Source organism: Salmo salar, chromosome ssa10, assembly GCF_905237065.1.
Source record: "Salmo salar chromosome ssa10, Ssal_v3.1, whole genome shotgun sequence".
Taxonomy (NCBI): domain Eukaryota; kingdom Metazoa; phylum Chordata; class Actinopteri; order Salmoniformes; family Salmonidae; genus Salmo; species Salmo salar.
Window position 1 is genome coordinate 39,574,586 of NC_059451.1, and position 27,139 is coordinate 39,601,724.

The 27,139-nt window shown below is 43.3% G+C and overlaps 1 protein-coding gene across 2 annotated transcripts in view; it reads left to right on the top strand.

Annotated features, from left to right (window-relative positions):
* The first annotated feature begins 358 nt into the window (after nucleotides 1–358).
* gmds (GDP-mannose 4,6-dehydratase) overlaps nucleotides 359–27,139 on the top strand; it is a 229,760-nt gene continuing 202,979 nt past the window's right edge. The window contains exon 1 of one of the 2 annotated variants that reach the window (XM_014123207.2): nucleotides 359–594. In XM_014123207.2, the coding sequence (XP_013978682.1) occupies nucleotides 499–594 (96 nt within the window). In that variant the 5' untranslated portion in view covers nucleotides 359–498. The remainder of the gene's footprint in view (nucleotides 595–27,139) is intronic. The other variant, NM_001141373.1, reaches the window with a different exon arrangement.

Consider the following 27,139-nt stretch of genomic DNA (forward strand, 5'->3'; position numbering starts at 1 on the left):
GTTGGACAAGCAGGTGTCCACATACTTTAGACCATGTACTGTGATCATAAACAAATGTAAGCAAGGTTTGAAATTATTATGTTTTAGTCAAATATATCTGTTTGGGCTTCTTACAGTACATTTTTAATCTACAAATTATTTGTAATTATCCTGACCATCTACCCAAAAACAAATCGGCCCGCGACTGAATGTAGTTGATGATCCCTGCTTTATGCAATCGTCAGTGTTTTAGTCATGTTGGACTACTGTAGCTAGTCGGCGCTGTCCAAAGTAAGCACGGGAAACCCCAGACCGAATATCTTCTCTTCAGCCTGAAGATTCCTCTGCTCCGGCGCTACTTGCAATCTGTCGATTGGCTGTCCTTGCAGGCACTTCCTGATACGTCACATGTTGTAGTTACAGATGGTCCTGTGCTTGTAGTGTCTACCCTACAATCACACAACTGCTCATCAGAACAGCATTCAGTAGGTTTGATACTTTGAAACACTACGCGCAAAAATGGCCCAATGCACGGAACCGTCTACCAGCACAGGGGCGAACGGAGAGCTGAAAAAGCCGAGGAAGGTCGCTGTTATCACGGGCATCACTGGACAGGTAAACGCAGTCTCCAGATATGAATGGAAAGAGGATGTATGGACAGTGACAGGGTGCCTATATGAATACCTTTAACGTTAGATAAATAATAATAAATACCAGCTGTAGCTATTGTGTTTGTTTTGCAGTAGCCTGTGTACTGGTCGATAGACATTGTTATGATTTGACTAACAGACAGTGGTTTTGTGAGGAGAGCGATGGATGCAGCATAGTTATCTCACTCGTCTAACGTTACATTCATATGTGTAAGGTGCACTGGCGCACCACAGCTGGTTACATACGTTTCCCACACACGAACGATGTGTTCTTATGAATAAATATAATTATTGTAGTAACCAGCTGTGGTGCGCAAGTGCACCTGACACATTATGCACAGTCATGATACAGAAGTAAAGCAGGGCGTCAAACCAGGAAGTCGAAAGAGAATATTCCCCCAGACAGACACGCTTCACCCGGATCCATGGCTATTCATTGCTGGTCTAATTCTACTTTCATAATTGACACTGATACACATGCCCTACGAATAGAGAACGTAGTGTGATATAGGCCAGCACTCAGCTGCGTTCACACTCTGCACTTGACTTAGCACAGGGCTAACAGCCTCCTTAGCCCTGCATGTTTCAAGGATGTTATAATATAAGCTACCAGTACCACCGGTGTTAGTTTGAATTTACTGAAAGGTTCATGAATAGAACCTATGATGGTGATGATAATGATGCAGGTAATGATTACTCAATGTATGTATTTGTTATCAATGTTTCTTGCATCTCAGATTACTTAATAAGACACTGGCTACATGTTTTTAGTCATTCTGAAGTATAGTTGTAGAAAGGTAGTAGGCTATATAAAAACATTTTTTTAGACAGTATGTCTATAACTGCCTCACATGGGCTGGAGGCACCATGTTGACTGGCTGGGAGAAGGATCCACTACAAAATGGTGAAGGATCTGATTTGTTTGCCACATCACAGCAGGAACTAAAGCAGTCTGTGTTTGCAATCAAATAGGATACTGCTGGGCTGAGTGTCAACCCAAAGATCTAGTGTCCCCTGACTTAGCCAGCGGATAAGATGAAGTGACACATCGAGATCCTGTTAGTTCTGAGGAAAGAGAGGGAGGGAGGGAGGAAGGAGGGAGTGATAGGGAAATATCAGCCCTGCTGCCCCTGAAGTCGCTCCTTCTTGCCCTGCCCGATGTGTGTCCAAAGTCCAGAGTTTCCCCAGAACAGAGGAGCAGATAGAAAAACCCCACCCTTTCTTTTATCAGAGGACTAAGTACACTGAAGAAGAGTGTATGTGTATGACGAGTGTATATGCCTGTCTTCTATAGGCCTAATTCTATGCACGTCACTGAACAGTGGTGTCACCCTTGTAGGGAGCCAGCCAGGCTGGATTCAAGACAAGTCTAACTTCATAAATGGTAGCAGTTTGCCCCACAAAGTTCGACGGCATACTGTACACATACTGTGTAGAGGATTACCGTCTCAGGGTAGGCCTATACCATTGTACATGCGTTGGAGTTAATTCACGCTGAACTGACTAGCTGTTTAGCAGCATGGGCCTCCTTTATCAAGGTCTATACCTGGGCTAGGTAGCAGTTTGACAGGTCTTGTATGCAGTGACCTTAGAGTAATGTTAATGCCAGGCTATGGCAATGACACCAGACATTTCACATAGCCTATTTGTTGTAACCCTAAACTGGCACACCTCATTCAATTAGTCAACTAGGCTTATCATCAAGCCCATTACTAATTGAGTTAGGTGTGCCAGTGTAGGGCTATAACAAATAATGTATTGTGGTCCCCTGATCTAGGGTTAACATGGCCAGTGGCTCTCAAACCTCTCCTTGGGGACCTCGAGACATTTCACCATTTTGTTGTAGCCCTGAACTATCTCACCCGAGTCACCAAGTCAAGGGCTTGATGATTAGTTGATGAGTTTAATCAGTTGTGCTCGCTCTGGAATAGATCAAATACTGTACATGGAATGGCTGGGTGTCCCCAATGAGAGGTTTGAGAGCCACTGGCCTATATAATTACAAGCCAGTCAGTCAAGTCCTGGTTGATTGAGAAATATCTACCAGACACGCAACAATGTCCTGTTTACTCTTCTTTGTCTTTGCGATGGTTCTTGACGTGGCTCACACATGAATGAAACAAAGGGCTGGGAGGGCCAGTGTAGTGCGTTATTACAAACTGGTTTGACTGGTACCACTGGTCTATTAGGGTGTTTTCACATAGTCCTCTTTTAAAAGAACCGATCTCTGTCCTCTTTAAAGGGAACTCTGGGGTAAAAACAAAGAAAAATAACTAGTTTGTCTTTGTATTCACATTGCCCTTGCCTTTGAATGAGGACTATTTTGCCAGTTCACTTCACCTATTTTGTGGTTAGAATCCTCTTAGCATTCACATTGCTATGTTTAGAAAGAAACCAAGATCTTTTTCCAATATTCACTCAATGGACTCTGGGTTTTTACAAAGTGCAGGACAAGCCATTCCATCAGATCATCTTATTGGGAAGCTAGATATACCTACTTACATTTTGGAAGTTAAAATATTGCATTTAATTAAAAGATACATATTTATTTTTTAATTTTTAATTTAGCCTTTATTTAACTCGGCAAGTCAGTTAAAAAAAAATATTATTTACAATGACGGCCTACCACAAGCCCTCCTGCGGGGATGGGGGCTGGAATAATACATACAGTGGGGGAAAAAAGTTTGATCCCCTGCTGATTTTGTATGTTTGCCCACTGATAAAGAAAGGATCAGTCTATAATTTTAATGGTAGGTTTATTTGAACAGTGAGAGACAGAATAACAACAAAAAAATCCAAAAATGTAAAAATTGTATAAATTGATTTGCATTTTAATGAGGGAAATAAGTATTTGACCCCCTCTCAATCAGAAAGATTTCTGGCTCCCAGGTGTCTTTTATACAGGTAACGAGCTGAGATTAGGAGCACACTCTTAAAGGGAGTGCTCCTATCTCAACTTGTTACTTGTATAAAAGAGACCTGTCCACAGAAGCAATCAATCAATCAGATTCCAAACTCTCCACCATGGCCAAGACCAAAGAGCTCTCCAAGGATAGCCCAAGGCTCTCAGGGACAAGATTGTAGACCTACACAAGGCTGGAATGGGCTACAAGACCATCGCCAAGCAGCTTGGTGAGAAGGTGACAACAGTTGGTGCGATTATTCGCAAATGGAAGAAACACAAAAGAACTGGCAATATCCCTCGGCCTGGGGCTCCATGCAAGATCTCACCTCGTGGGGTTGCAATGATCATGAGAACGGTGAGGAATCAGCCCAGAACTACACGGGAGGATCTTGTCAATGATCTCAAGGCGGCTGGGACCATAGTCACCAAGAAAACAATTGGTAACACACTATGCCGTGAAGGACTGAAATCCTGCAGCGCCCGCAAGGTCCCCCTGCTCAAGAAAGCACATATACATGCCCGTCTGAAGTTTGCCAATGAACATCTGAATGACTCAGAGGACAACTGGTGAAAGTGTTGTGGTCAGATGAGACCAAAATGGAGCTCTTTGGCATCAACTCAACTCGCTGTGTTTGGAGGAGGAGGAATGCTGCCTATGACCCCAAGAACACCATCTCCACCGTCAAACATGGAGGTGGAAACATTATGCTTTGGGGGTGTTTTTCTGCTAAGGGGACAGGACAACTTCACCGCATCAAAGGGACGATGGACGGGGCCATGTATCGTCAAATCTTGGGTGAGAACCTCCTTCCCTCAGCCAGGGCATTGAAAATGGGTCGTGGATGGGTATTCCAGCATGACAATGACCCAAAACACACGGCCAAGGCAACAAAGGAGTGGCTCAAGAAGAAGCACATTTAGGTCCTGGAGTGGCCTAGCCAGTCTCCAGACCTTAATCCCATAGAAAATCTGTGGAGGGAGCTGAAGGTTCGAGTTGCCAAACGTCAGCCTCGAAACCTTAATGACTTGGAGAAGATCTGCAAAGAGGAGTGGGACAAAATCCCTCCTGAGATGTGTGCAAACCTGGTGGCCAACTACAAGAAATGTCTGACCTCTGTGATTGCCAACAAGGGTTTTGCCACCAAGTACTAAGTCATGTTTTGCAGAGGGGTCAAATACTTATTTCCCTCATTAAAATGCAAATCATTTTATAACATTTTTGACATGCGTTTTTCAGGATATTTTTTGTTTGTTATTCTGTCTCTCACTGTTCAAATAAACCTACCATTAAAATTATAGACTGATAATTTCTTTAAGTGGGCAAACGTACAAAATCAGTAGGGGATCAAATACTTTTTTCTCCCACTGTATGTACGTACGTACGTACGTACGTACGTACGTATGTACATACATACAGTTGAAGTCAGAAGTTTACATACACTTATGTTGGAGTCATTAAAAATAGTTTTTCAACCACTCCACAAATTTCTTGTTAACAAACTATAGTTTTGGCAAGTTGGTTAGGACATCTACTTGATGCATGACACAAGTAATTTTTCCAACAATTGTTTACAGACAGATTATTTCACTTATAATTCACTGATTCACAATTCCAGAAGTTTACATACACTAAGTTGACTGTGCCTTTAAACAGCTTGGAAAATTCCAGAAAATTATGTCATGGCTTTAGAAGCTTCTGTTAGGTTAATTGACATAATTTGAGTCAATTGGAGGTGTACCTGAGGATGTATTTCAAGGCCTACCTTCAAACTCGGTGCCTCTTTGCGTGCCATCATGGGAAATTCAAAAGAAATCAGCCAAGACCTCAGAAAAACAATTGTAGACCTCCACAAGTCTGGTTCATCCTTGGAAATTTCCAAACGCCTGAATGTACCACGTTCGTCTGTACAAACAATAGTACGCAAGTATAAACACCATGGGACCACGCAGCCGTCATTCCGCTCAGGAAGGAGACGCGTTCTGTCTCCTAGAGATGAACGTACTTTGGTGCGAAAAGTGCAAATCAATCCCAGAACAACAGCAAAGGACTTTGTGAGATGCTGGAGGAAACCGGTACAAAAGTATCTATATCCACAGTAAAACGAGTCCTATATCGACATAACCTGAAAGACCGCTCAGCAAGGAGGAAGCCACTGCTCCAAATCTGCCAGAAAAAAGCCAGACTATGGTTTGCAACTTCACACGGGGACAAAGATCGTACTTTTTGGAGAAATGACCTCTGGTCTGATGAAACAAAAATAGAACTGTTTGACCATAATGACCATTGTTATGTTTGGAGGAAAAAGGGGGAGGCATGCAAGCCGAAGAACAACACTTCATCCGTGAAGCATGGGGGTGGCAGCATCATGTTGTGGGGGTGTTTTGCTGCAGGAGGGCCTGGTGCACTTCACAAAATACATGGCATCATAAGGAAGGGAAATTATGTGGATATATTGAAGCAACATCTCAAGACATCAGTCAGGAAGTTAAAGCTTGGTCGCAAATGGTTCTTCCAAATGGGCAATGACCCCAAGCATACTTCCAAAGTTGTGGCAAAATGGCTTATGGACAACAAAGTCAAGGTATTGGAGTGGCCATCACAAAGCCCTGACCTCAATCCTATAGAACATTTGTGGGCAGAACTGAAAACGCGTGTGTGAGCAAGGAGGCCTACAAACCTGACTCAGTTACACCAGCTCTGTCAAGAATGGGCCAAAATTCACCCAGCTTATTGTGGGAAGCTTGTGTTAGACTACCCGAAACATTTGACCCAATGAGATAAAACTGTCCAGTGGGTCTTGCGACGGGTATACAGAGATGACCAGTTTACAGAGGAGTATAGAGTGCAGTGTCCTATAAGGAGCATTGGTGGCAAATCTGATGGCTGAATGTTAAAGATTATTATCAGAAGATAATATTAACATGTAAATATGATTGGTAATACAATAAATAAAAAAAGAATACTGCAGATTAAATAATGTTGTAATTGAAAATTGTGCACTCGGTGTAGGTTACTACCCCTTTAAGAACTAGCATTGTTTTTATGGTTAGTTTTATCAAGTATCCTTTGGACTTCCCAACCCTAAATCTTAATCTTAACCATTTTAAATGTCAACTTCAATGGGGCAACGTCAGAGTTGGGACGTCCCAACAATGTTGGATAGCAAGGACCTTGATTTTCTAATCAATTCAAACTTTATTGGTCACATGCGCCGAATACAACAAGTGTAGAACTTACTGTTAAATGCTTACTTACAAGCCCTTAAACAACAGTGCAGTTCAAGAAGAGTTAAGAATATATTTACCATATAAACTAAAGTAAAAAATTATAAAAATTAACACAATAAAATAACAATAACGAGGCTATATACAGGGTGTATCGGTACCAAGTCAATGTGCCGGGGAACAGGTTAGTTGAGGTCATTTGTACATGTAGGTAGGGGTGAAGTAACTATGCATAGATAATAAACACCGAGAATCAGCAGTGTACAAAAACAAATGGGGGGGGTCAATGTAAATAGACCGGTGGCCATTTGATTAATTGTTCAGCAGTCTTATGGCTTGGGGGGGGAAAAGCTGTTAAAACCTGTTGGGGCTCGGGGGCAGTATTGAGACATTTTGAAAAAAATATGTGCCCATTTTTAACTGCCTCCTACACCAACTCAGAAGCTAGGATATGCATATTATTAACACATTCAGATAGAAAACACTCTGAATTTTCTAAAACTGTTTGAATGGTGTCTGTAAGTATAACAAAACTCATATTGCAGGCAAAAACCTGTGAAAAATAGATTTAAAAAAAAATGTGAATTTTGTGACTGTACTATTTAGTGTCATTGTTTTATAGATACCATAGTGAGAAAGGATTCATTTCGCAACACCTACGGCTTCCACTAGATGTCAACGATCTTTATAAAGTTGTTTGAAGCGTCTATGATAAACAGAGAGCAAATTAGAATCCAAGGAAGTTGACATGTCATCACTTCATTTTTTTGCGCCTGCGCATAAATCTGAGAAACGTGAGTTTGTCATAATTTTTTATCTAGACATAGGATAGGTTGTGTGAAAATATTACTGATGTTTAACGTTAAAAATGGACCAAAAGATTAATGCTAAACAACATTTGACATGTTTGAACGGACGTAAATAGATTATTTACTAGGTTTTTTTAGCTTTTCGGCGTGATTTTACACTCCCCCACCACGTTCTGTGGGAGCATAATGAACGCTAAGTACTTGATGTTATTTGGACATAAATTATGAACTTTGTCAAAAGAAACCACATTTGTTCCGGACCTGGGATGCCTTCCGGACCTGGGATGCCTGCCTTCTGATGGAGATAATCAAAGGTAAGGGGATATTTACAATGTTATTATCGATATTAGATGATGCTAACTGTATAGCATAGCCTGTTGTTCTTAGCATAGCACCCCGTTTATTGCAAAATGTGATTTCCCAGTAAAGTTATTTTGAGATCTGGCCATTCGGTAGCAATTACAAGATGATAATATATTATTCTTTGAATGACAATATTATAATTTACCAATGTTTTCGAATAGTAATTTTGTTATGTTCACCGGAAGCATTTCAGAGAAGAAAAAAATCTGAATTTCACGCTACTGTAAAATGCTGTTTTTGGATATAAATATGAACTTGATGGAACAAAAAATGCATGTATTGTATAACATAATGTCCTAGGAGTGTCATCTGATGGAGATTGACAAAGGTTAGTGCATAATTCTTGCTGGTTTCTGCTTTTGGTAACGCCTGACCTTGAATTGAAAATGGATGTTTGTACTTTTGTGGCTATGTACTGTCCTAACATAAACTAACTTTATGCTTTTGCCGTAAAGCCTCTTTGAAAATCGAACAATGTGGTTAGATTAAGGAGATGTTTCTTTTAAATTGTGTAAAATAGTTGATTGTTTGAGAAATTGAAATTATTAGATTTTTGATGTTTTGAATTTCCAGCCTTGTTAGCAATCCCGACTCGGGGTTCATTGCTAACCTGTAGCCCCAACAGGTTTTAAGGAGCCTTTTGGTCCTAGACTTGGCGCTCTGGTACCGCTTGCTGTGCGGTAGCAGAGAAAACAGTCTATGATTTAGGTGACTGGAGTCTCTGACAATTTTGTATCCTGTGTTGTGATTCTCACCAAATATGTTGTAGTCTTCTCACAGTATTCAAAATCTCTTAGCCTGTAGATCACATATTGCAAACAAATAATCATTGTCAGTACAAAACACACATTTTGTAATTTCCGCACATCCTTGACAATCGCAAATCAATAACCAAAAACCTTCATAATCTTCTCTCTTTTGTGGCACTAATGTGAGGGGAATGTCAGGGGAAACGGTGTTGCAGTAGTCTAGTGTGAGGGGAATGTCAGGGGAAACGGTGTTGCAGTAGTCCAGTGTGTGGTGCGGGAATAGTGACAAGTGAACCTGGGGAGCTTTGTGTTCACATTGCCCTAAAAAGGGAACCGGACCGTGGAATTCAAGCGAAGCCGAACTCAGACCACCTTTCGCTTCGGGGGCTCTTTTGAGGGGTCTGAGTGCCTTTTTGTGTGTTCACACACTGCACCAACATGAAGCGAACTGCACTGATTTCACAAAAATTGTCTGAAAAGGAACAAGTGAGAACACCCTTAGATGATTGCCACACAAATGCGTGACATAGCTAGGTTACGTGTATGAATTCATATTCCTATTGTTGCACCAAAGGACAAAAGCAGGAGCAGGAAATTAATATCAGCAGCTAGATCAATGACGGTGGTGGCAAGATCAAACAGCAGGTTAGAAAAGAGATGAAGGTGCAGCCTGCTACCCATCTACAGCCCTATACAGTGACACGGAGGCAGGCTTTTTCTATGTTCAGTGGAACAACAGACCCTATAAACTACAGTACAGTCGGTGTGGGCCTGGGATGACTAGCTGAAGATTATGTACTGTATGTGAAAACCGAGTCACTCAACCTGAACAGCAAACGACAAGCCTGACCACATAACAAGGCACCCAGACAGCTAGGTGACAGGATTAGTGAAATGGCGGCACATGAGCTCACTCAGTGGTGCAGGAATAATACTATGCTAAAGCCTTCTAGATGTATTGACTTCAAGACAGCTAAAAGTATTAGAGAAATATCAGCATGTGGTGCTTTGTCACCTGTACACTAGGCCTATTGTGTGTGTACAGTGGTATTGCTGTGGTGCAGTAGCCTACAGTAGAGTGAGTGTAGCCGGGAGGTTGCTGGTTCGAATCCCTGGTCTCACAGTTGCCTTTATTATCAGATACAGCGTAGGCTTACAGCAAGCTCCTATGTACTCACTGATGAACCAGCCATTCAAGCTAAAATAGTTTATATACCATCTATACTGGGGGGGGGACTTTTTACTTTAAATGTCATTCACTCAACCCCTTTACAGTGTTGCTTATCTGTTCTTGTGGGAGAGTAGTGTGGTGTAGAGACTGGGGGTAGGCTAGGTTATGTTTTATCCCTTTTGAGTAGAACTGCAGGAGATAACACATGCGTGTGCGCACACATACACACTAGGGCTGGACGATATGGCCTTCAACTCATCAAAAAAAAAATCTAACTTATGGGCGATTCACGATATACAGTTGAAGTCAGAAGTTTACATACACTTACGTTGGAGTCATTAAGTTTTTCAACCACTCCACAAAATTCTTGTTTACAAACTATAGTTTTGGCAAGTCGGTTAGGACATCTACTTTGTGCATGACAGTAATTTTTCCAACAATTGTTTACAGACAGATTATTTCACTTTTATAGTTCACTATATCACAATTCCAGTGGGTCAGAAGTTTACATACAGGAAGTTGACTGTGCCTTTAAACAGCTTGGAAAATTCCAGAAAATTATGTCATGGCTTTAGAAGCTTCTGTTAGGTTAATTGACATAATTTGAGTCAATTCGAGGTGTACCTGAGGATGTATTTCAAGGCCTACCTTAAAACTCTTTTCTTGACATCATGGGAAAATCAAAAAAGAAATCAGCCAATGTCCATTTGTAAGACCCATTTGTGACCAAGCCTTAACTTCCTGACTGATGTCTTGAGATGTTGCTTCAATATATCCACATAATATTTCTTCCTCATAATGCCATCTATTTTGTGAAGTGCACCAGTCCCTCCTGCAGCAAAACACCCCCACAACATGATTCTGCCACCTCCGTGCTTCACGGTTGGAATGGTGGTTCCTCGGCTTGCAAGCCTCCCCCCTTTTCCTCCTAACATAATGATGGTCATTATGGCCTAACAGTTCTATTTTTGTTTCATCAGACCAGAGGTAATTTCTCCAAAAATGACAATCTTTGTCCCCATGTGCAGTTGCAAACCGTAGTCTGGCTTTTTTATGGGGGTTTTGGAGGAGTGGCTTCTTCCTTGCTGAGCGGCCTTTCAGGTTATGTCGATATAGGACTCGTTTTACTGTGGATATAGATACTTTTGTTCCTGTTTCCTCCAGCTTCTTCACAAGGTCCTTTTCTGTTGTTCTGGGATTGATTTGCACTTTTGGCACCAAAGTATGTTCATCTCTAGGAGACAGAACGCGTCTCCTTCCTGAGTGGTATGACGGCTGCGTGGTCCCATGGTGTTTATACTTGCGTACTATTGTTTGTACAGATGAACGTGGTACCTTCAGGCGTTTGGAAATTAGTCCCAAGGATGAACCCGACTTGTGGAGGTCTAAAAAAAAATTCTGAGGTCTTGGCTGATTTCTTTTGATTTTCCCATGATGGCACGCAAAGAGGCACTGAGTTTGAAGGTAGACCTTGAAATACATCCACAGGTACACCTCCAATTGACTCAAATGATGTCAATTTGCCTATCAGAAGCTTCTAAAACCATGACATCATTTTCTGGAATTTTCCAAGCTGTTTAAAGGCACAGTCAACTGTGCCTTTTAGTATGTAAACTTCTGACCCACTGGAATTGTGATACAGTGAAATAATGTGTCTGTAAACAATTGTTGGAAAAATGACTTGTCATGCAGAAAGTAGATGTCCTAACCGACTTGCCAAAACTATAGTTTGTTAACAAGAAATTTGTGCAGTCGTTGAAAAACGAGTTTTAATGACTCCAACATAAGTGTATGTAAACTTCCCACTTCAACTGTATGCCTTCCACATCCATAAGACCCACTAATAATTAAATGATTTGATCAAAATAGTTGTATCTGCATTTTTTGTTGTTGCCATCATCACTTATCTGACTTTCAGTTCGGTCTATAAAAATGCACTTTTTGTTTACAAATGTAACCAGAACCATACATAATGCACATTCACTAATAATGTAGCATCTATGATAGAACATCAACACCGCTCTTATAAACAATCTCTCAAGCACAAGCCCACGTGCTAGTGAGTAGCCTGCTAATATTTATATTTCAAGTTTGGCAACTTGGATCTGGGAATAATTTCACAAACTCTGAATTCAGCTAAGAAGGCAAAACAGTTAAATTATTATGAACACATCCTTCTTTCTGTCTCCAGCTGTTTGAACAGCATGGTAACCTGTCCACTTTGTTCAGATGTTGAAATCAAGTGGCCTACCTTTATTTGGACGAATTGCCAATTCCTTATAATTGTTTTATGCTTATTAAACATTTATAAAAGTCATCCAAACAGCTAGTATGTTAAGAGAATGTTGTTCTCAATGTTCTTAAACTGAACTTCAATTAACTACTCAGTCTGCAAACCAGAATTTGTAAGATTCTGGTTGAATGAAACAGACAGAAGCCCAGCTTACAATAATCAGAACGTTTATTCACGGGGGCTCTGAAGTCCATTATACAAAGACATCCATTTTATAGTTCACTTCATATCCTACGCACATACATTCACACAAACAGTAGATATCCTACGCACATACATCCACACAAACAGTAGGTGAGTTGTGTGCTTCTCCAGAGTTCTCACCACTGTGTATCACTACCCAGCACTGTCCGTTCCATTCCCCAGAGATTAGAGAAACCTTGAACTACTCCCTGTCCTATCATAAGTTTCTCAGAGTTCTAGCCAGGTCGAGCCAAACAGTCTCTATTGTTCTTGGTATTTTCTTCGGCACACACATACATTGTTTCTTTAATCTGCAACATGTTTAATAATCTTCTGCAAGCCTAACAGTTTCTCTACTCCACGTGTGGGGACAGAATGTCCTGTAAGGAACACAGTAGGACAACTTGTCTGTCGATAGCTCCTCTTATCATTTGTTTCACACTTGCACCCTGCTTACATACTAAAAAGGAGCAAAAGTTCCTTGTTCTAATTCTGACTAAAACTACACACATCATCAGATTATAGTTTTATGATTCTAATAAATGTCATACAATTATATGGTTTCAGAGTGGAATTATTTAATCATTATCTTTAAACATATAAATCATTTTATCATAGTATAACAATCTTTATTTGACCAAAATGCTGCTAGCGATACGTGGTACCGTAATGCGCGCACGACAAACTGACCATTATTTTCCAGAATGAATGTTCATTGGTATATCTGTTTTAGTACTGTCAGCTCTGTTCGAATTGTGAGTCATTGAAACAAACAGGGTATGGTTTGAAAGGTTAACTTTTCCTCTTTTACAGTAAACTAATGTCTCTGTGTTTCGGTGTCCATATGACAGATTCTGTTGGACTAAACCTCAGAGAGGAAGAAGTGATCTCATCTTTGTTGTTGTGAGTTTTAGGGGGAGGGGCTTGAAAGAGACCAAGTGAGAGGTTTCTATCCAAAATGAGCCCAATGCGTTTCTATGGGCTTATTTTGAACCTAAGCTAGTCGCCTGCCTTCCCTCCTTTGGGACAACGACTCCCATTGTTAGGGCGGAGACATGAGCATCTCATCATTATATACACATCTCTGGTGTAAATGAGAAGGTTCACAGTGTAATGTAAAAATCTTCCCAGCGTGAAATACTTCCCAATCGTTCTGATTGTGACGTCATGTTGTACATTTTCCCAGTCAGTAATTGCACGCACGTCTGTGTGGATGGCTGAGCTCATGCAGATGTTTCTCTCACACCCCCTCGACCTTGATTTAGCTAGCTAACTGGCATAATTACATTACTAACCTGCTCCAGAATGTGCTACGCCAGGACATGGACATCGATTCTATCGTAGTCCATGTGGGTTTTAATGACATTATATAGGGCAGCTCTGAACTGTTGAGACGGGCTGCGTTGAGACAATAACTTATCAATGACCCAAGCCCAGCTCATTTAATACCTACCATTGTGTTGCTGAGTCATCATAATACTTCAGCAAATGTGCATTATACGAGGGGCGTTGGTAGACACAATGTAAGTAACATAATTTATGTCCCTCTGACTACCCTGAATGCCTCTGCTGACCCTACAACTATTGTATGCAGCAATCATGTGCCTATGAACCAGATATGTTTTTAGCACTGAGGCGTGTGCCCTAGTAGGAAGTCCACCGTGTGCAGCTCACCCTGCACTAACTTAAATAACATGATAATATCTACTTCTGCTACGCTTCCCAGTAAAGCAATGAAAACAAGCAAGCATCCCATAAAAGTGCTCAAAATCTAGAATCGGCTTTCTATTTCGCAACAAAGCCTTCTTCACTCACGCCGCCAAACTTACCCTAGTAAAACTGACTATCCTACCGATCACGGACTTCGGCGATGTCATCTACAAAATAGCTTCCATTACTCTACTCAGCAAACTGGATGCAGTCTATCACAGTGCCATCCGTTTTGTTACCAAATCACCTTATACCACCCACCACTGCGACCTGTATGCTCTAGTCGGCTGGCCCTCGCTATATATTCGTCGCCAGACCCACTGGCTCCAGGTCATCTATAAGTCTATGCTAGGTAAAGCTCCGCCTTATCTCAGTTCACTGGTCACGATAACAACACCCACCCGTAGCACACGTTCCAGCAGGTATATCTCACTGATCATCCCCAAAGCCAACACCTCATTTGGCCGCCTTTCCTTCCAGTTCTCTGCTGCCAGTGACTGGAACGAATTGCAAAAATCGCTGAAGTTGGAGACTTTATTTCCCTCACCAACTTTAAACATCAGCTATCTGAGCAGCTAACCGATCGCTGCACTTGTACATAGTCCTTCAGTAAATAGCCCACCCAATCTACCTACCTCATCCCCATACTGTTTTTATTTACTTTTCTGATCTTTTGCACACCGTTATCTCTACTTAAACATCATCATCTGCTCATTTATCACTCCAGTGTTAATCTGATAAATTGTCATTCTTTGCTACTATGGCCTATTTATTGCCTACCTCCTCATGCCTTTTGCACACACTGTATATAGACTTTCTTTTTTCTACTGTGTCATTGACTTGTTTATTGTGTTATTGGCTTGTTTACTCCATGTGTAACTCTGTGTTGTTGTCTGTGTCACACTGCTTTGCTTTATCTTGGCCAGGTCGCAGTTGTAAATTCTCAACTAGCCTACCTGGTTAAATAAAGGTGAAATAAAAACAATTATGATGGAAAAATACTGTAGTTTTTGTGCAGGTACAGCAAACTAGCGCAAAAATAATATTGTGATATTGTCAAATTATATCCAAATCAAATTGTATTGGTCACATACACATGGTTAGCTGATGTTAATGCGAGTGTAGCGAAATGCTTGTGCTTCTTGTTCCAACAGTGCAGTAATATTTAACAAGTAATCTAGCAATTCCCCAACAGCTACTTAATACACACAAATCTAACGATTCCCCAACAGCTACCTAATACACACATCTAAAGGGGTGAATGAGAATATGTACATATAAGTATATGGATGAGCGATGGCCCAGCGGCATAGACAAGGTGCAGTAGATGGTATAAAATACATGTGATATGAGTAATGTAAGATATGTAAACATTTATTGAAGTGGTATTGTTTAAAATGACTAGTGATCCATTTATTAAAGTGTCCAGTGATTGGGTCTCAATACAGTATATACATGTGATATGAGTAATGTAAGATATGTGACATTATTAAAGTGCCCAGTGATTTGGGTCTCAGTGAAGGCAGCAGCCTCTCTGAGTTAGTGATTGCTATTTAGTAGTCTGATGGCCTTGAGATTGAAAAACAGCTTCTATCTCTCGGTCCCAGCTTTGATGCACCTGTACTGACCTCACCTTCTGGATGATAGCGGTGTGAGCAGGCAGTGGCTCAGGTGGTTGTTGTCCTTGATGATTTTTTTGGCCTTCCTGTGACATCAGGTGCTGTAGGTGTCATGGAGGGCAGGTAGTTTGCCCCTGCTGATGCGTTGTGCAGACCGCACCACCCTCTGGAGAGCCTTGTGGTTGAGGGCGGTGCAGTTGCCGTACCAGGCTATGATACAGCCCGACAGGATGCTCTCGATTTTGTATCTGTAAAGGTTTGTCAGGGTTTTGGGTGACAGGCCCAATTTCTTCAGTCTCTTGAGGTTGAAGAGGCGCTGTTGCGCCTTCTTCACCACGCTGTCTGTGTGGGTGGACTGTTTTTTGTCTGTGATGTGTATGGCCAGGAACTTAAAAAAACAAAAAACTTTCCACCTTCTCTACTGCTGTCCCTTCGATGTGGATAGGAGGGTGCTCCCTCTGCTGTTTCCTGAAGTCCACAATCATCTCCTTTTTGTTGACGTTGAGTGAGGTTGTTTTCTTGACACCACACTCCGAGTGCCCTCACCTCTTCCCTGTAGGCTGTCTCGTTGTTGTTGGTGATCAAGCCCACTACTGTTGTGTCATCTGCAAACATGATGATTGAGTTGGAGGCGTGCATGGCCACGCAGTCATGGGTGAACAGGGAGTACAGGAGAGGGCTGAGCACACACCCTTGTGGGGCCCCAGTGTTGAGGGTCAGCGAAGTGGAGATGTTGTTTCCTACCCTCACCACCTGGGGGCGGCCCGATCAGAAAGTCCAGGACCCAGTTGCACAGGGCGGGGTTCAGACCCAGGGCCTCCAGCTTGATGATGAGCTTGGAGGGTACTATGGTGTTGAATGCTGAGCTGTAGTCAATGAACAGTATTCTTACATAGGTATTATTTTTGTCCAGATGGGATAAGGCCGTGTGCAGTGCGATGGTGATTAGCGTTATCTGTGGACCTGTTGGGGCGGTATGCAAATTGAAGTGGGTCTAGGGTGGCCGGTAAGGTGGCGGTGATATGATCCTTGACTAGCCTCTCAAAGCACTTCATGATGACAGAAGTGAGTGCTAAGGGGTGATAGTAATTTAGTTCAGTTACCTTTGCTTTCTTGGGTACAGGAACAATGGTAGCCATCTTGAAGCATGTGGGGACAACAGACTGGGATAGGGAGCGATTTTAAATATGTCTGTAAACACACCAGCCCGCTGGTCTGTGCATACTCTGAGGACGCGGCTTGGGATGCCGTCTGGGCCAGCAGCCTTGCGAGGGTTAACATGTTTAAATGTTGTACTCACGTCAGCCGCTGAGAAGGAGAGGGGGGGGCTTAGTCTTTGTTAGCGACCCCGCTACAGTGGCACTGTATTATCCTCAAAGTGGGCAAAGAAGGTGTTTAGTTTGTCTGGAAGCGTGACGTCTGTATCTGTGACGTGGCTGTTTTTTATTTTGCAGTCTGTGATGTCATGTAGACCCTGCCACATAAGTCTTGTGTCTGAGCCGTTGAATTGCGACTCCACCTTGTCCCTGAACCGGCATTTCCCTTGTTTGATTGCCTTGCGGAGGGAATTAACTACCCTGTTTATATTCAGCCATCCCGATGTGTAACTGTATTGTTTTCTTCTTCCCCATCCCTAGTTTATTAGTATTGTACAGGAGCCAGTTGTCTTTCTGCAGGGAGAGTGTAGTTTGTCAGCCAGCACACAGCAGTATAATCTGTCTTGTAATGTGTGGTGCTCCACAGTGCTCTATGCCAGTCCTCCTAGGTCAGCTCTCCTCTGTGTTTATTGTTTTTGGCTGTGGTCATCCAGTATGGCTACGGATTCTCATCACTCCATTTTAACAAGGGGAGGATACCTACCTACCGCACACATACCCAACACCTGGTCAGTCTGAAGGGACTGGGAGTGGGAGAGCAGATCTACTAATCTCAAAACCAAATATGCCTAGGTCAAATAAATAAATATAAAAAAACATAAAAGATTGCTAGAGGACAATGTGTGTTCTCTCAACCTAAGCAGGCGTACACAGGTTTTTGTAAGTATGTATATACACTCACCGACTCGTTTATTAGGTACCGGGTAGAACCCTCCTTTGCCTCCAGAACAGTCTGAATTCTTCTGGGAAATCTACTAGGGTTCAAACGTTCCACAGGGATGTTGGTCCATGCAGATGTGATGGCATCACGCAGTTACTGGAGATTGGACGGCGGTACATTCATGCTGTGACCAGCCCGTTCCTTCTCATCCTAAAGATGCTCTATATGGTTGAGGTCTGGGGCTTGACCAGGCCACTCGACTAAACTTATCTCAGTTCACTGGTCACGATAAGTGTGACAGGGTCTAGGTCTGCTGGTTCACTGTGTCACACTGCTTTGCTTTATCTTGGCCAGGTCGCAGTTGTAAATGAGATCTTGTTCTCAACTAGCCTACCTGGTTAAATAAAGGTGAAATAAACTAAAAATAAATGAACTCACTGTCATGTTCCAGGTGATGCTTTTCCACTCCTCAGTTGTCCAGTGTTGGTGATCACTTTCCCACTGGAGCCACTTCTTCATGTGTTTAGCTGATAGGAGTGGAACCCGGTGTGGTCGCCTGCTGCAGTAGCCCATCCCTGACAAGGATCGACGAGTTGTGCGTTCCAAAATGCCATTCTACGCACCACTGTTGTACTGCTCCTTTATTTGTCGGTATGTGGCCTGCCTGTTAGCTTGCACTGTTCTTGACATTTCCTTCAACAAATTGTTTTCGCCCTTTAGGACTGCCACTGACTGGATGTTGTTTGTTGCACCGTTCTCAGTAAACCCTAGACGCTGTCGTGAGATAGGTATCTCAGCTGTTTCTGAGATACTGGATCGCAACGCCGATCATACCACGCACAGTCACTTAGGTCACTCCTTTTGCCCATTCTAGCATTCATTCGAACAGTAATTGGATGCCTGTCTGTCTGCTTTACACTGAGTGTAAAACATTAGGAAAACTTTCCACGACAGATTGACCAGGTGAAGGCTATGATCCCATATTGACGTCATGTTAAATCCACTTAAATCAGTGTAGATGCAGGGGAGGAGACAGGTTAAAGAAGGATTTTAAGCCTTGAGACAATTGAGACATGGATTGTTTGTGTGCCATTCAGAGGGTGAATGGGCAAGACAAAAGATTTAAGTGCCTTTGAACGGGTTATGGTAGTGATGTCAGGCGCACCGGTTTGAGTGTGTCAAGAACTGCAACGCTGCTTTTTCACGCTCAACAGTTTTTCGTTTTTATATCAAGAATGGTCCACCAGCCAACTTGCCACAACCGTGGGAAGCATTTGAATCAACATGGGCCAGCACCCCTGTGGAACGCTTTCGACACCTTGTAGTCCATGCTCTGATATAATTGAATCATCAACACACGTGCATTAGCTCAAACCAGTCAGGCAGCAGAACTGTGCCCAGACCCCAACTCTCTGTGTTGTGTGTGTGTGTGTGTGTGCGCAGACTCCAGAAAACCAGTTCCATTTATGACCTAGACCCCCACATCCTGTTATTCACTACTAAAATGTCAACAACTATTTTTTTCATCACCTTTTTTTTCTCTCTCTCTCGCTTGCTTTTTATGTGCCCAGTCAGGACACAGTGGAGCCTGTGTGAGGTAGAGAGAGGAAAAGGTGGGCTCAGTTTTGAGCTGACTGAGTCACTGCTCGTTTTCTGAACATTCCCCTTTTCCCCTCTATATCTCCTCCCTCTATCTCTCCTTCTTCCTCCATCTCCCTCAAAAGGTAGACCTTAGATGCCAACCCATTCCATAGTGCCAGGGTGTTGGACTGGGGGCACTGCCCAGTAACCATTCTACCCTACACCACCCTGGTCTTCTGTGTGTGTGGCTTAGTGAGTGGAGTGAAGGGGGGGTGGATGTGGGTTAGAGAGTGGAGTGAAGGGGGGGTGGGTGGATGTGGGTTAGAGAGTGGAGTGAAGGGGGGGTGGGTGGATGTGGGTTGGTGAGTGGCGTGAAGGGGTGTTGGATGTGGGCTAGAGAGTGGAGTGAAGGAGCAGTTGATGTATGTGGGTTAGAGAGTGGAGTGAAGGGGGGGGGTGGATGTATGTGGGTTAGAGAGTGGAGTGAAGGGGTAGTTGATGTGTGTGGGTTAGAGAGTGAAGGGGTGGTGTGTTAGGGAGGGTCTGGAGTTTAGCTGGGTCAGGGGATGCAGATGGGAACAAGGCTGCTAACAGAGCAGAGCTGTAACTGGCTCTCCTGTTGCTCCCGTCCCGCCCCAGTCCACACAGGCTCTACAGTACCAGGACTCTACCTATCACCACCCACCCACAGGCTCAGACCTCACCTCACCTGACCAAGCTCAGCTTGGTAAGCCCAGTCAGACCTTGTAGAAGTCAAACTAAACAGGTGTTGTCCTGAATTCTGCCCCTGTTACCCAGCTTTTCCAGACTGGAAATATACAGCGAGCCTATGCCTATAATGTTTAATATGGTTCAAGCTGTGTTTGTCAGGTGTGTGTATGTGTTTGACTATATAGTGTAGTAGGATATTATGGTGCCGCAGGCCTTCCCCCACTATGTCAGATTCAGTCTTTTACCATTATTACGTCACACTGTGATGTTACCAAGTACAAATATTGATATCAACCTGGCCAGATTGTACGATTTGCTTCAATTTTGGCTTCAGGTTCTGCGATCACCTTACGAGGATTCATCAGCCGACGTAGGCTACGTTACCTGCAGTGGTGTATTTGACTTGCGACAGCATCACCAGTGCAATCTCAATCTTATGCACAAGTGAAGTGAGTTCAGAAAAACTGAAAGTATGAATCTTAGAAGTAGTTTTCACATAGGCTACAAACTTTATATTTCTAAAATCAGAATCAAATAAACAAGATTATTAGGGAAATTGTTCTTGCAAAGCGTATAACTCTTTAAATCGAACTATTGTATTAATCTGACTATTCACAACAAACGTATTATTGTGGACATACTCAGTGCTGGCCATGTTCCTATTGGCCAGTCACCGGGATTGGCTTGTAACACCAGCCATACTTCATGATGAAGGCTACACTTCTGACACTGGTAGATCTTTGTCGGAGACTACGACCGCTCGTAGTGGTACTGAACCAGCAGACCTCGACCCTGTCACACTGAACGAGCCAAGACGTAGTGGTACTGAACCAGCAGACCTAGACCCTGTCACACTGAACGAGCCAAGACGTAGTGGTACTGAACCAGCAGACCTAGACCCTGTCACACTGAACGAGCCAAGACGTAGTGGTACTGAACCAGCAGACCTAGACCCTGTCACACTGAACGAGCCAAGACGTAGTGGTACTGAATCAGCAGACCTAGACCCTGTCACACTGAACGAGCCAAGACGTAGTGGTACTGAACCAGCAGACCTAGACCCTGTCACACTGAACGAGCCAAGACGTAGTGGTACTGAACCAGCAGACCTAGACCCTGTCACACTGAACGAGCCAAGACGTAGTGGTACTGAACCAGCAGACCTAGACCCTGTCACACTGAACGAGCCAAGACGTAGTGGTACTGAACCAGCAGACCTAGACCCTGTCACACTGAACGAGCCAAGACGTAGTGGTACTGAACCAGCAGACCTAGACCCTGTCACACTGAACGAGCCAAGACGTAGTGGTACTGAATCAGCAGACCTAGACCCTGTCACACTGAACGAGCCAAGACGTAGTGGTACTGAATCAGCAGACCTAGACCCTGTCACACTGAACGAGCCAAGACGTAGTGGTACTGAACCAGCAGACCTAGACCCTGTCACACTGAACGAGCCAAGACGTAGTGGTACTGAACCAGCAGACCTAGACCCTGTCACACTGAACGAGCCAAGACGTAGTGGTACTGAACCAGCAGACCTAGACCCTGTCACACTGAACGAGCCAAGACGTAGTGGTACTGAACCAGCAGACCTAGACCCTGTCACACTGAACGAGCCAAGACGTAGTGGTACTGAACCAGCAGACCTAGACCCTGTCACACTGAACGAGCCAAGACGTAGTGGTACTGAACCAGCAGACCTAGACCTTGTCACACTGAACGAGCCAAGACGTAGTGGACTTTCTATTCCACAGAGAAAATTGGAGGTTTATATAAACCTTTTTAATATTGGCAAGGCAGCTGTGTTCTCTCCACCAATCTGTCTTCCATCACCTCGGTCCACACAGTGCTTTCTGTTGTTACTCTCCTCTTTGCCATCATTGTTTTGGTGCTCATTGGCTATTGGCAGAAGTCTTTGCCCAATCATGTCGTGGCACTGCTCATACTACAAGATGCACAACCAAAATGTCAGAAAATGATCAGGACATCCGACAGAGGTCTGGAGAACGGAACAGTCATCGGTGAGTCCTTGACCAGCTCAAAGTACCTGAGTCCCAAGGTACTGATCCTAGTGCAAGTTCATTCAATTTCACCCTGATCATTAGAATTTGTCTGGGACGACAAAATTGTGTAGTGTATGCCCGGCATTAGTGAGATGGTAGTAAGTTTGGGAAGAGTTGAGATGTCACTTGGCCTAGATATTCCTTCCTGAATCCTGAGCCTTCCTAGAAGCCCTCCCTGGACACAGAGCCATCCCATTCCCAGATCCTGGAAAATCATTTCCAACCTCTCACATTCCTCTCTCCACCTGGCGCTGCTGTGGCATTCTCCCTCTGCTCTCTCTCCTTTCATCCTCTTTCTCTCTTTTTCCCCTTTCTCTCGCTCTTTTTCTATTGCTCCTTTTTTGCTCGCTCTTTTTCTACCCTTTTTCTCTCTCTGTTTATCTCCCTCACCCTGCCTCTCTCTGTCCCTAGACTCCCTGGCCCTCTCCTACTTTTCCCCCTCCTCCTCCTCCCTCTAACAGAAAACAAAGAATAACAGTGTTATTTCATTTTTATTCTGCCCTTCAGTCTCTGTGATATATATCCCCCCTAACAGGGCAGTAGAATACTGAGGCCCTTGTCCCTGATGTGGAATCTCCATACAGGAATATACCATCTGGATATACCATCTCACACTCAGAGGGGGGTTCCCTAACACCGGTGGGGTCGTAAGGTTGCGACGATACCATAAATCTCCAGGCTAACTACTGTTCATAAATTGTGACTGGCCGAGGGCCGAAACATTTTGCTATTTGTCTTGTGGTGGCCTCAGGACCTCAGGCTACTGTGATTGGTTGAGCTGCAGGGGTCAGAGAATGATCTGGGGTGTGAGTTATAGGTGACCACCTCAGTGCTAAAGCAAGGGGTCCACTCTGTGCTGTGTTCTCCGCTGGATGGCTTAGTATGAGTACAGGACAGGACAGGGAGGGGGAGGAAGGTGAGGGCTTAAGAGGCTGGCTTCCGTCCCCCTCTCTCTCTGGTCAGTAATAAAATGGGCCTTTACTTTGTTTTGGGGTATTACTCTGCTTTTTTTTTACTTGTCTAGGAAAACAACACCGTGTTTTGATACACCCCACAACCTTTCTGATGTGCAACCTACATCCTACAAACTCCTCCTTATTTTTTTGTGGGCATTTGATACACTGCTCTTCTCCCCCCCCGTTCCAAAGACAGCGTTCAGTAATAGCCACACAAGGGGGACTGAGAGGTTGTTGGAATGCCAGGAATAATAATCAGAAAGTGAAGAATCCGTGCACATCTCCTCTGTGATCCCTCCTCCGTTGCTCGTAATCGCTCCTGATCGCCCCTCCAAGGCTGATTCTGCCTCGGAATGAGATCTGGAGATCTGACAGGATTCAATAAAGAAAGAAAAAAAGGTTATATGTGGGAGCAGATCCTAAGGTCTAAATCGTACCATCATAGTGATGCTATATAGCCGACCCTTTTCACATTACTGAGCAAAAATGAGCCAAGCTGGTTAAAGGTTAATGTAAAAAATAAAATATTAGACCCATCGCTGTAGTGTGAATCTGGCATCAGTCTCTTCCGGACATATATTTGCCTTGTGAGACTTTTATGGTAGCGAGGCTAGGGCTAAGCTAACCAAGTATGAGCTAATGCCCTTATAGGTGTTCTCTTCTATATCCTGCTGCCATGAATATGAAATAGAAGTCAAGGTGTTAATAAGAGAGAGTGTGTGTGGGGCCAGCAGGGCCATGTCTGTCACGCCCCACTGTGAGAAGTCGTAAAGTGATGGATTTCCTGTGAGGACAGGAAGTGCCATCAGAGCTCCCTCACTGATTACAGAAACACATTGGAGTATGTGAAGTAGTTCTGCACGCGCTCAGTCAGTCGTTTGTAACAGTGAAATGCCTGGTTTGGGCTAAAGGATCGGGATAGTGCTCACTCTAACAGAATACTGTATGCATAATGCTCATTTACTCTCTGTCTGAGTGTGTTTGTGTGTCTGTGTTAGGGCTGTGACGATACTGGTATCGCAGTATGTTTTCCATGGCAAAAATGAAAGCAGATGCAGACTGAACTCTTTGGTCCTTTAAAAACCTGCTGTATGTGAAATACTGTGTGCCATAGCTGGGAAAATAAATACATGTGACTGTGGATGACAACATAATGTTTCCAACATTAGGGCTGCTTTCCTAAAGAAGTGAAATCAGCTTTGTTTTCCATACTAACGAGTATCTGATACTGGTATCGTCCTGGACCTAGTCTGTGTGTGTGAGCTTGTGCATGCTATACTACGTGTCCTGTGGTCTGTGATTGCAGTTTCATTAAAGTCTGTCAGCTCTAATTGCAGCCCAGTGGTGTGTCTGGCAGCCTCTCTCTTTGGTCTAAAGAAAGCACATTAAAATGATTTATTTATACACACTGACAAATTAACACGCTCTGTATGTGTACACACACACCCATCGCATGCCTAATACACACACACACACACACACATCACAGCTGTCTCTATACAGACATATTGTACATCTATTCTTCTCATCCCCAATATATTTGACACTCCTGAATAACTTAGATAAATATAATATAGCCTCTACTTGGAAAAGAGTCCAGTCACAAAGAGCCTGCAATAAAGCCTTATTTCAATCTTACGCCAGCAGGGGGAGCCAGACTAGCTTTCTATGGAGCATCGCTTATTTAAAAAAAGAATTAATTTAACTAGGCAAGTCAGTTAGGAACAAATTCTTATTTACAATGATGGCCTACTCCAGCCAATTGTTCACCTCCCTATGGGACTCCCAATCACGGCCAGATGTGTTTTAGCCTGGATTCGAACCAGGGACTGTAGTGATGCCTCTTGCACTGTGACGTAGTGCCTTAGAACGCTGCGCCACTCGGGAGCTGGCTTATGTCTCTCCATCTTTCTATTTGAGCTCTGTCATGTTTTTCTCTCACTCTCTCTCTCCTCCCTCCACCTCTTCTCGCTCTCTCTCTCTCTCCCCCTCCATCTCTTCTCTCTCTCTTTCTCTACTGAGGCATGGCCATGTTTATATAGTCATAACAAACACAATCACTGGGTCTTGCACTATGGGAGAATGTGATGCATTAGCAACTGTACAACTAGACTGAGATGCTATCAGTGTTGTTGGTAATCGGTAGTGGGATGTGGGTAATGGATGATACTGTATTGGAAGGAATCACGGGAGTTGGAATTGCTTTACCATAGTAAGAGAACCTTGCTAAAATAATGTATTATGTTTTGTCCATGCTTTCACTAATGGTCTGCACTAATTCAAATTCACACACTATGCCTTCACTTTGACCATTGATGCCAAGTCAATGCTTTGGATCTAATGGTGGACTTATAGGCGTTGCTGATGAGCTAACAGGGCAAACATACTTCATACACATGGATTGGTTTGGCAAGCCTCGGCATTGTTCATTTGGCTAGTTACATTTTAAAAAAAATACATTTTAGTCATTTAGCAGACGCTCTTATCCAGAGCGACTTACAGTAGTGAATGCATACATTTCATTTCATGCATTTTAGGTAGTTAGGTAGTGTGTTGAATCTTTAGTTGGAACACACACACATAAAGTCTAACTTTACTATCCTTTTGGATTCCAAAAGTCCTCACAAGGATAGTAAAACAAGGAAAAGTTGACAAGTAGGCACAATTTGCTGGTCCCCAAAAGAAAAAATGCTATTTTAGGCTCAGGGTTTAGGAGTAGGGTTACAATTAGTGTTCATTTTAGGGTTAAGGGTTGGTGTTAGGGAAAATAGGATTTTGAATGTGAATAAATGTTTTGGTCCCACCCTGGATAGTAAAACGTGTGTGTAAAGGGAAACTCTTATTCTATTTCCTCTGTATCCCACTATTGGACAGTATAGTCTATAACACCTCATCAGGTTCAGGTCTGTACTATGTAACTGTGGTCCTGGACTGGAACAGGAGGATTCCTCCCAAATTACACCCTAGTCCATATATATTGCACTGCTTTTGACCAGGGTCCATATGGTTGTCATTTCTGACGCAGCCCTGCCAGAGGACTATGGGAAATACATCTGGCAGCACTGCTCTCCCCCTGGGCTAAAATCGCCTCCGCTCAGCATTCAGTTGTATTGTCTCCTTGTCACTACGTGTGGCGTGGCATACACCTGGGGCTTGTGATTGGTTGGCTGGTTTGAGGTGGGGTATACAGTATCTCACTGGACCTGTCTGATACAGGTGTGCTGTACATGCCCCCTTCAGGTGTGTCTCACACACTGCACCCTGAGAACAGAATTTCTCATTATTCACTAATCAGACTCCCACAGATACCTATGTTGTTCACTTAGTTTCCGACCCCGAGGGAAAGATAGCAGTAAGTATGGTTAATGCACACCACAGTCCCATTATTGTGGATAGTCTGATTAATATAATAGTTTGTTTAAAAGCCTGCTTTGCAAGAAGAACGATTTCTCTAATAATCATGTTTACATGGACACCTCTGAAATCAGGCTACCTGATGGGATTTAGATAAATGCAGAAAATAAGAGGGAGGCTCGCGCTACTGGTGCTGGCCCATGCCCATATCACAGACGCTGGAACACAGATTACGCTGTTTACACTGCTGGAACACAGATTACGCTGTTTACACTGCTGGAACACAGATTACGCTGTTTACACTGCTGGAACACAGATTACGCTGTTTACACTGCTGGAACACAGATTACGAAGTTTACACTGCTGGAACACAGATTACGCTGTTTACACTGCTGGAACACAGGTTACGCTGTTTACACTGCTGGAACACAGGTTACGCTGTTTACACTGCTGGAACACAGGTTACGCTGTTTACACTGCTGGAACACAGGTTACGCTGTTTACACTGCTGGAACACAGGTTACGCTGTTTACACTGCTGGAACACAGGTTACGCTGTTTACACTGCTGGAACACAGGTTACGCTGTTTACATGTCCTAATAATTCTAAAGATGCCTCAGAAAACCAGATGTTTTAATCGGCGTGTAGAGACAAGCAGAGTTGTGTTTACATGACTATTGCCATAATTAGTTTAATATCGAATTATTAGTGTGCATGTAAACATACTCAGTGACAGATAGATCAGTCAGATCCTCCAATCCCTTGACCCCTGACCCAA